At 32.1% G+C, this 11,570-nt stretch overlaps 1 protein-coding gene across 1 annotated transcript; it reads right to left on the reverse strand.

Annotated features, from left to right (window-relative positions):
* Positions 1-1,847: 1,847 nt before the first annotated feature.
* LOC131166045 (copper transport protein ATX1) lies at positions 1,848-9,768 on the reverse strand. Its single transcript, XM_058124271.1, has 3 exons — positions 9,515-9,768; positions 2,911-2,986; positions 1,848-2,209 (listed from the first exon to the last, which is right to left on the reverse strand). The coding sequence occupies exons 1-3, from the start codon at positions 9,521-9,523 to the stop codon at positions 2,031-2,033; spliced, it is 264 nt and encodes an 87-aa protein (XP_057980254.1). The 5' UTR covers positions 9,524-9,768; the 3' UTR covers positions 1,848-2,030.
* Positions 9,769-11,570: the final 1,802 nt, after the last annotated feature.

Consider the following 11,570-nt stretch of genomic DNA (forward strand, 5'->3'; position numbering starts at 1 on the left):
AAATTATAAGAAGAAAGAAAATTTAATATAGCAAGAACAACAATACTTTTAAGTCCTAAATAAATATTTTGGATGAAAAAAAAAACTGAGCTTTTATATATCGTTCTTGTCGGAATAAGAATAGTTTGAGATCATTGTTCATGTCATTGATACGATAACCTCAATTTTCGCAAGCTAATAGATAGGGTGGGTCTATTTTATGAATTCTTTTTTTTTTTTGCCATCATGTATAATATTGAAATATGATAAAATTCTTATTTACTACCTTTCTCCCTCTTACCAACTCAACACCATTACCTATTTATTATAACATTTTTTTATTTTCATCGTAATTGAGTGGTGGTAAGTCATCTTAACTACACTTTTCTAATCTTTTACAAGTGCTTAATGTATTCATTTATTAATTTATCAATTGTGGCTCCACATCAGTATTCTTATTTTAGCTACATTAACATTATGGATTCGCTTTTTAGTTCTCCGCCATCTTAACCCCAAATAACAAAACTAGTTCAACAATAATATTATAATATTTTCATTTAATTTTAAACGCAATCACGTAACCCGCTCGATGCCTGGTGTGTATTACAACAATATTATAATATTTTCATTTAATTTTAAAGACAATCAGAGAGTCGAGTTGATGTTTAGTATGTATTATATCTTTTAAAATTTTAGTTTTAAGTTTACGTATCAATTCCCTTAATTCTTTTTTTCAACTTGTGTGATTGACATAAGATCTACTGTTATTAAGGATTTTTGACCATTAAGTTTACTATTTTCTCCATTATTTCTCTTAAAATTATTAAAATTGAATTTATTTTTAAAATTTCTCTTCACTGTTTTGACTTAAATTATGCTCAGTAAAGATTTAATAAAATACAAATTTACCTTTCAATTAGTTTTGCTAGTACAAAATGCAGGTGTCCTTAGAATTATTACACAGAGAAATCAATTAAAAATTTATGGAAAATACAAGAATAGAATTGATACAACTAAAAATATAAAGACTGCATATGAAGGCTAAAGCCTGAGGTCAGTTGCACCAAAAAATTAAGGGAGTTTAAATTTAAACCAGATAATTAGAATTAGGCAGAATATAGAATAAAATGTAGCACCAAAAAATATGTGCCAATTTTCATCAAAATCCATACAAAGATATCTAAATTATACTCTCAATCACTGCCTTATTGCTGTTCTCCTATTGAGGAGAATCAAACCTCAACCACTGAGATAGGGAGACTGAGCAATACAAGACCATTGCATCTAGGATAGATCTCATCTAAGAAAGAATCTATCTATGTAATGCATCCTTAAGCATGCCATAAAGTTCTCTTTCTTATGTAATGCATCCTTAAGCATACCATAAAGTTTAAAACTTTCTCATTTGAGTCTTACAGTGTAGCCTTGTGACCTTCAAAGAGAGCAAGAAGAGAGGGGAGGGGATGCCGGCTTGCTGTCATTTTATAGCTCAACCCCATTAACCATAACCTTCATATCAAGTTCTAATGTTAGAAGAGACAGGAGGAGATGCGATTCGCTGTCATTTCATAGTTCACCCCAATAGACTTCCAATGGATTCCATAAGTTTCTTTCGAGGGAAAAAAGTCTCAGAGAACCAGCTAAAGCTGTCAATTGTGACCAACAAATTGCCATGACGATCTGAAATCATTCCAAGGGAATTTGGATCTGCAGCTTTATCCAAAATCACTTGGGGCCTTTCCACTTACCCCAAAATGAAATTCTATTTCAGGTTCTTTTATCTGTACTAGTGGTCAGGTAGCATTTTATTCATAGGAAACACATTTTCTTATAGGCAATCAAATGGAACATCAGATAATAGACAAAACTAGATGAGACTCGCAGCAAAGCGTATTTTCTACTTCCATGTAAGTCCACAAAATATAACAAGCACCCAAGAAATTATTTCATACATAGAAGTCTTAAAACAGTCAGAAATCCTATTTTGGCAAGGTTACCAACCTAACCAAATGACACATTTCTTCCCACAAATAAAAAAAGAGCAAAGATAACTAAGCAACAGAAACGGGTTCCTGGGGCTTTGCTTCGGTTCCTGCTGCTGCTGCTGCTTCATCCCAGAAGGAAGTCTTCTTGCCAGTCTTGGACACGGTCTGCAGAACTGCTTCTGGCTGCACATTGCCTTTGACTGTCACTTTTTGCTCCTTCAGATCAACGTCATATGACTCTACACCTGATCATGGTTAAGAAAGAAGACCAACAAATCACTATCAATCCAAAAATAAAATATAGTATAGCAGTTAACCCAGTTTCTGTTGTGTAAAAAAGAAAAATAAGACCACTAATTAAGTATTTGCTTGTTTTGATACATGGATTTTATGTTTATTGTTAACAGTCTTCTTCTACATTAGCTGGCATTTGATTTGGAAGCTAAGTTAAGCTTGAGGAGTATTTGGCATTCGAAAATGTTGGAAGAATGGTCTACCAAAATATGCTTCAAGCTGTTGCCAAGCTCTTCTTGTTACCGCCTAGTCCATATATACAACCAAAAATCCCAACAGTCCAATGTGTACAAATTGTAAATTATTTGGCCAACTGAACTATGGTGAGAACTTTAGAATTTGAGTGTCTAGCTAACCAAGGGTGCTAGTGCAGCCTAGGTAACCAAATGCAAAAGCTCATGGGCTCCAGCTTCAATGTCCATAGTTATCATGCATCGCAATCAAGTGAAAGTTTTTTAGGATGAAAATTAGACAATGTCCATAAATCGATGGAAAATTGCCAAATTGCAAGAACCTCCTATTGTGCATCTGGCCATGCTACAAATGCTAAAAACATATATTTGCTGCTATAACTAAGTAAAATTGAATTCTAAACATACAGAAAAGTGATAAAATGACACAACAATAAGTCTGTAGAACGAGCAAAACATACCTTCCATTTTTCCCAGAACCCTTTTCACAGCCCCAACGCAGCCTTCACATGACATACCCACCTTGAGAACAACAGTCTGAACTCAACAAGAAATAAAAATTTTGGTTAAAAAAATCAAATAAATAAATGAAAATCAAATTCCTAACTGTAGCAACACATCTTTCTTTTTTTTTCACTTAAAATAAAATTAACACAATGTCAACAGTCACACATCGCAATGAAGTGCTCAGAGACAGAGAGAGACAGATGCAACCAAAGAGAAACAGCATACTTGGGCTGATGAAGCTGATGCACAAATATGACCAAAGAATCTCGTCTTAGTTCACACACAATAAGTTATCCATGCTTTTACTGATGGCACATCTAAGCCTAAAGAAACAGAAGGAATTTCTCAAGTTATTAAGGATCCAGGTAATGTAGTCCTACGGTTAAAAACCAGGAATGCACATAATATCTCTACCAGAAGCGTCATCCCTGGGAAAGCCTCCTGGCCTAAAAGCTTATGCATTCCCTAAAAACAATAATTATCAGTTCATTATGCACAAATCCTTTGATGCACAATTGCATAAATTACAATTTGTACCAATGTTTTAAAAGGCGAAGGCGTAAGGCGAGGCGTAAGCCTTAAAGCATTGGGGCATAAGCCTTTTAAGAATTTATTTTTAAGATTAAAAAAAAAAATGTAAATAGATTTTATATATTTTAAAAATAAAAAAAATTAAGAAAATCCCAACTATAATGTAAGAGAGAAAATTTATATATATTTTGCAAACTATTTGGTGGCCATTCAAAAACTGCTAACTTAAATACATGACATAAATCATGGCAAGAGATGGCTATTATACTATTACAAAGTTCAAATTATTTTCATGATCTAAGATACAACTCTTTGTTATTTTGGAAAGATTGAGGTTCAAGAGTTCTAGAAATCAACTTATATTATGAGATTCCTTTTATACAAACATGTAGTTAAAATTTTTTAACCAATTTTTACTTGAGAATCACACACCCAAAATGCATAAGCCTCAACTAAAAAGGTGCAAAAGGCGTTCCTTTTGTAAAAATGCGTTAGCCTTAGCATATAACACATTAGCCTTTTTGGAATTTAGAATTTTAGATTGAGCCTCAAGGCATTTTAGGCATGTTGTGCCTTGAGGCAAGCCTCGATTAAGCCTTTTAAAACACTGATTTGTACCAATGTTACAACATGCAGATGATGATTTCAAAGACAAATTACGGATAAGTCCTCCAATAGAGAAATTAGTCATGTGCTTCAATTAAATGGTTTAAGAGACATATAAAAACAAACAAGATAAGAAGATAGCCTTTCTAATGAAAAACAGATCACCAAGAGACAGTCAACATTTTGTTCTACACGAATATGATACTCTAACCGGACATAAAAACTTAACAAGAGGCAAACTATATGTTCCAGTGTCAAACTACAAGCATATCTAGAAACTTCAAACTCCCACTAAAAAATTATAGAGCAGAATCAGTAGCATGAGCATATACCAAATACTCTTTAACATGTTCTCTCTTTAATCTATATATATATAAAGTCAGATGTTCACACAGATGTTCAATTTCGTTGTCATCTGCACACGCCTTCACTGACGGTGATTGGTTCATATGCTGAACCTCCGTCCCCCCTCTAGTACAGAAAGCTCAACTCTTTCTCTCCAACTTGCTATGTGTGTGTGTGTGTGTGTGTATGTGTGCCTATTTTCTCTCTTTGCACTGAGATCCTTAACCAAGCCGGCACCGACTATAAAGTGTGCACAACACTCCTACTTGGCTTCATGATCTTCCATTCTTCCTGGAAGTCATGCAATGGTGCCATAGACTCCACTTTGGACAGCACTTCATGATCTTCTCAGAAGTAGCCTAGGTGGCAATGCTAGAGACCAGCCATTTCAGGGTCTGAACTTGAACATCGGAGATGTTGGGGGCCTATTTTCAGGGACCACATGTAGTGGCTGTCATATTTGAAGAAGAAAAGGGAAATTATATATATATATATTTAAAAAAAAAAAAGATTTTGATTGTGCACCGCCATCACATCACCAGTTTCCTGCTAAAAGAAAGCCCCCTCCCATGGTTGCAAATTGCAATAGTTGCACTTGGTGAGAGAGAGATCCCTTTCCTTCACTGAAGTGGGGGCTTCCCTTGGAAGCTTCCCCAGTTTTTTTAAAGAATTTCTCTTAGAAAAAAAAAGTTTAATAAAAAATAGGTCACATGTGTAAATTGCCCTTTTGGATTTAAATAGGATGATGTTAATAATATGTGACTGTTTTTCATTTTTTTAAGATATGTTTGCATGTGTTTCCAAAAAGAGAGAACACTCATCAGTAGAATCAAACAATTAAAAGTTTCTCAATACACTTTCATTTCCTTATACTTTGGTTTTATCTCAGTCATTATCAATTGAATTATAAATGGATTTACATGTTTTACGAGCAGGATGAACCACAAGAGGTGTCAGATAGTGGAGGAGGAGAGGAGGCAAGGGTTCATTGGGAAATAGGTGGAGGTGACAGCATGAGGAGGCGGCAAGAGCTCACAAGGAGGAGAAGGCGACATGACACAATAAGCCTAGATTTGAATAAACACTTCTTTAGGAATGTGGCAAATAACACTTTTTGTTTTCACAAGAACTCATTTTAAGTGATAAGTGCTATACTCTCGAACAAAGGCAAATAACACTTTTTTTCACAAGTACTTATTTTAAGTGATAAGTGTGATACTCTCGAACATAGTCTCTTCAAATTCATTTATAATATTTCTAGCACCAAATAAAGATATTTTCTGCAGGGCTATCTTTCGTCTGAATTTAAAGTGCGCCTTCATTTTTAGAATATATTTATTGTCTTTAAAATAATGGCTTGATGCATTAATAAATAGGGGTTTGGTGGAAGTTGATGTAGAATTAGGATTAGCTTCTCAGAGAGAGAACAAAAAAACAAGTTCATTATCATAATGGCTAAGTTTTTTTTATTTGCACAATCATCCTCTAATTCCTTAGGCCTCGTTTGGAACTCAGAAACTATGATGGGAAGAGGAAAACATAAAGGAATCCACTTTTTCATGTTGGTTATTGAGCAAAGTAAGAAAGAAAAAATATATAGTAAATCAATGAATAAAATTTTGATTTTATACATGATTAACATTTGATTTTTCTTAATTTTTAATCATATTAGAACATATTTTCATTTTTAATTGTATTTGATGTGGAGAGAAAATATGATGGAAAATGTATTTCCTTTTTATTTTCCTTTCTTTTCCCTTCCTCAAACAAAATCTTTGATCTATATTGGCCCTTAATGTTTTATATATTTTCTGATTTCTTCTTTTCTCATTTTGATGCAGAGAGATTGAGAGAAAATAAGCAAGAATGAACTGATCCGGAGCTATGGATGTGTAGAATTATAGGCATGTCCATTCCCTTATATTCCCTACATGGCATTAGCTTCTAACTTCTTTGTTGTTTCTTTGGAACAATTTTTTTGTAGTTACATGGAATGTAAGTAGAAAGTCTTCCAGATGATTTGGATCTAAATGATTAGCTTCAGAGATCCCTTGTGCACACATTTATGTTCCTGGGCATCTATCATTAATTTCGTTACATAAGCTCTTTAATCTAAAATTTTTTAGTGGCTCTGGATGCATATTTATTATTTTACTTTCTCAGATTTCAAGAGATTGTTCCTTTAATTTTTGTTTTATTTCATTAATTATAAATTATTTATATAGTATATATATATATATATATATATATGAAAGATAAGATGTATATGTTTGTTATAATTTATATAGACTATTCACAATTTTTTATTTTTTTTATTTTGCTGCAATTGGTATGATCACATGCATAGCATGTGCACAATTTCCTAGTTTAGATAAGTAGAGCTATGTACATAAGGTAACCCCTCAGATCAATGCATCTCTACATTAAATCAAGGCATCTCTACATTTTCAGCAAGTTACCTAGCATCCAGCATAAATGAGGAAAATATGTGCATACTATTTTGCCATTCTGTGCTCAACAATAGCATGAATGTCAGAATCTCTTCCACACATTAACGCACAAAAAAACAACTCATCTATTCGTCAAAATTTTCATTGCTGTTGTCAACCTTGGACCAGTTCTTGGGATGAAAATGGATTGGAAAGCATTTACACATATGAATGGATTGAAAAACATTTACACAGATTTTTAAAACAAAAAAGTTGCTTGCTTAGCATTCAAGTGCACCGACTATTTCTTCCAACCTATTGGTTGAAGATTTAAGAATCACAAATGGTGCAACTCTAACAGACAATTTGATTTAATGATTTATGACTACTATTAAGGGTGAGCATCCAAGAATCGGATGACAACCACAAATACACTCACAATTAATCTTCTAGACACAAATTCTGCAATTCATGTTAAAAGTAAAAGAATCCTTTATGACAAGGTCAGCAGAACTAATATGCTTTTCACTCAACTGATGCCAATTGTTCCTCCCAAAACACTATTCAATCAAGATGGCCTCAAGTCACATATCTGACAACTAAACCATGGACAAAGTAAATAATTATGGGAAAAGTAACTCTTTCTTGGAAGAAAAAAAAAAAAAGAAAACGAAGTGAAAAACCCAAAAAAAAAAAAGAGGACAGACAAACTTCACAGAATAGAAAGTCATCAGCCACTTTAAACTAAGTTTTGATTACATATAAACATGGATCTCACAAAAGAGTTTTTCATTAAAACCATTTATTTTTAGAGCTTCATGGGCATGCAATAAACTTTAAAATTTTTCTTTTTTTGAAAAAAAAATCATAGTTATAATCAAATTCCACTTTCCACTATCTACAATGTTTTCCAAAACCCCACTTTTTTTATCAACATTTTTTTTTTACCACCAATGCTCCTCACATGTGCAAGTGCACTGCATTTTTTTTCCTTTTTCTTTGCTCAGCCATGTGAGCTGCATTACTCTTTCAACAAACACAATGCACACAAATACTAGAAAGTGATTCAAGATAAAACTACATTATAAGTAACAACATTTTAAAAGGCTTAAATGAGGCTCGCCTCAAGGCAAGGCATGCCTAAAAGCCTTAAGACTCAATCTAAAATATCAAATCCCAAAAAACACCCATTACACACTAATGCTTATAAAAATAAGGCACGCCTTTCCACCTTTTTACTTGAGCTTACGCATTTTTAGTGTGTGATTCTCAAGTTAGATTTGGCTAGAAAATTTTAACTCCATGTTAACAAAAAAAAAAAAAAAAAATGTCATAATATGGGTTGATTTCTAAAACTCTAAAAACATCAACCTTTCCAAAATAATTGAGAGTTGTAGCTTAGATCTTGAAAACCAATTGAACTCTGTAATGTTATAGCTATCTCTTGTCATGATTTACATTATGAATTCACACTAGCAATTTTTGAATGGCCAAGAAATCATATGCAAATTATATTTGATTTTATTTTACATAATATTTGTGTTATTCTTAATTTTTATTTATTTTTAAAATATATGTAATTTATTTGCATAGTTTATCTAAAAATTAAATTCTCAAAAGACTTACCCCCAATGCCTTAAGGCTTACACCTCACCCCTTAAGGATTAAAACACACCACCTTACTTTACTTTTTAAAACATTGACATGTAAGGACAAAAACAAAATTATAAATTCTACACACCAACTTGATTTTTACAATTACCAAAGAATGATCACTATATAAAACCGCAAAGAACAATCTTATGATTAGTCCAGTGTTCTCACTTTCCACAAATTACATACCAAAAATGACTTGCAGGATCTTCCCTCATTTTCGCCCTCATTTTTTCCAAAAAGTTGCTGGTTAGGTAGTCCCAATTTTATTTTTAACCTCCCCCCTTTCACAAAAAAACCTCCAAAAATTTTTCACCACCTGTCCAGCCGAGGGAGTTAAGGAACATAGAAACAGCTAAATTATCTAAAACCACGTTTGATTTGGGAGCATGGAGTTCAAACATTGGATTTGGCACTGCATGAAATTCAGCAAAACCCAATACAATTTTGTAGACCATTTAATCCAAATCCAACTCTAAAGTCTAAACACAATCTCCCAACTCAAATCCTAACAGAAGTTCATTCCTCAGCCAACTTCTAAATACACAACAGGAACTTTCCATCCCAAATTTAACGTCAATTCTGCCAAATTTACACAAGTAATCGCAAAACTTTATTATTAATAATGAAACTGATAACCCAATTCAACAATCACAATTTTAATAACAACCTAAATTCAAAAAAGTTATATTGATAATCCAAAACGCCAAGAGAAAAAAAAAACTGCATAAGCGTATAATTACAGCAGCAAACAAACATATCATTCTTGACATGCCCATGTAAAATCAATCCAGCAAGTCAAAAAAACTTAAAAAAATAAAAATAAATAAAACCATAAAACTCCAACGTTAATCAAGAATCAGACAAAAAGGAGAAAACCCCTTTTCTTGACATGCCCATGTAAAATCAATCCAGCAAGAGCAGTCATTAAAAGAAGAAAAATCGAACGGCAAAGACGGGTATTTAATTTCAAGAACAGAAAGAGTATGAATACCTGAGACATGTCTGTAGGTTGAAATAAAGCTCAAGAATTGGCTGAATTGCAGAAGAGATACGTACTTGCCGACACTAGATTGGTATTTAAATAGAAGAAAGGTTGAGGAGACGATGAGGGAGGGATCGGTCGGTGGGTAATGGATTGACCCCTACAATATGATAGTCGCTTAGGGTGTCAACAACTACAAATTATTCGGTGGCTGTAAAATTAGTCAAATGTTCATAAGGGTACTTTGGTAATATGGTATGATTAACTAATAAGATAACTTTAGGGCAAATATATTGACCTCCAAGAGATTGTTTTTAAATTTTCTAATTTAGATTTAAATTTGAATAATTTTTTTTAAAATAATATAATTTAATGTTATATATTATTTAAATTTAAATAAATCAAAATTCAAATTTTAAAATTCATTTAAACACAGATATTTAGGTTTGTATGTTGCCTTAGATATTTGTATTTTAATTTTTTTTTTTTTTAATATGAGCTCATCTCTTCGGGCTAAGAGGAAGTATATGAAATTTTAAAAATTTATAAAAATGAGAACAGATTTATAAAATCTCAAGAGAAATTTGCGACTTTTTGCTTAATCGTAAGCGATATCAATATTCTTCACTTATTTTGCAAATAAATAGTTTTTAGATTTTAGGTTCAGGGTGTGTTTGTATTGTAAGTGGAGTTAAAGTTTTCATTAAATTACTTTGTATCTCATGAAAGTAGTATCTCTAGCAAATACATTTATTGAGCGATTTCTCCATTTAGGATTTACAATTCGTCGGTCATAAAATTATAAACCCTAGGTGGGATTAGCTTCGACTTTGTAAACTAAGTGGTGGTTTGGTATCACTGTCAAAAATTAGAAATGAAAATCAAAAAACAAAAATAGAAATTAAAAACTAAAAACCAACAACCTATTTGGTTAACATTTATAAAACAAATACAAATTTAAAACTTAACTAAAAAAAATACTTAGTTTCATCTTTAAATAAAAATAATGTTATAGAAATACAATTAAAATAATAATATTTTAAATAATACACATTAAAAATTTTACTATAATTATTTTACTTAATTGTTTTACTTTAGAATTTTAATTTACAATAAAAATATTTATTGAACATGACAATTGAAAAATATAACAACAACAGCAACAACAAAATCAAGTTTTAGTCCCACTAGGTGGGGTTGGTTATATAAATCATTTTCTGTCAATTTATGCAATCGTGAACTATTTCTTTTGATATATTCAAGGATATTAAATTCTTACTCACTATCTCCTCCCAAGTTATTTTAGGTCTACCTCTACCCTTTCTACTACCCCCCATAGTAACTAAGTCACTATTCCTCATACGTGTACTATGTGACTTACATTGCAAGTGCTCATACCATCTGAGTCGTCTCTCCCTTATCTTATCTTTTATAGGAGTTACACCTAACTTACCACGAGTATGTTCACTCCTTAATTTATCTTTCAATGTTATACTACTAATTCATCTAAGCATTCTTATTTCGACAACTTTTACTTTTTGAATATTATGTTTCTTCCTCGCCCAACATTCCGATCCATATAGTATAGTTGGTCTTATAGTTGTCCTATAAAACTTCCCTTTCAATTTTAAAGGTATTCTACGATCACAGAGTACACTTGAAACACTTCTCCATTTTACCCAACCTACTTTAACTTTATGCATTACATCATCTTCAATTTCTCTTTCAGCTTGCATGATAGATCCAAGGTACCGAAATCTACAAGTGCTATTTATTTTTTCATTATCAAGTTTAACTTTGTCTTCAATATTTCTCTTATCATTATTAAAATTATATTTCATATATTCTATCTTATTTCTACTTATCCTAAAGTCTCTAGATTCCAAAACTTCTCTCCATAATTCTAACTTAGCCTCTACTCCGTCCCTAGTTTCGTCAATTAATACAATATCATCTGCAAATAACATACACCATGAAACCTCCTTTTGAATACTCTTAGTCAGTCGATCCATCACTAAAGCAAAAAGATAAAACTCAAAGCATATCCTTGATGTACACCTATGGT

The sequence above is a fragment of the Malania oleifera genome, chromosome 10 (genome assembly GCF_029873635.1).
Source record: "Malania oleifera isolate guangnan ecotype guangnan chromosome 10, ASM2987363v1, whole genome shotgun sequence".
Lineage (NCBI taxonomy): Eukaryota > Viridiplantae > Streptophyta > Magnoliopsida > Santalales > Ximeniaceae > Malania > Malania oleifera.

What these genes read in the sequence shown, in the direction of transcription:
- LOC131166045 (XM_058124271.1), bottom strand. An exon ending in GGTTCTGGGAAAAATGGAAG is followed by an intron (nt 2,210 to 2,910) that starts GTATGTTTTGCT and finishes AACCATGATCAG; the next exon opens with GTGTAGAGTCATATGACGTT.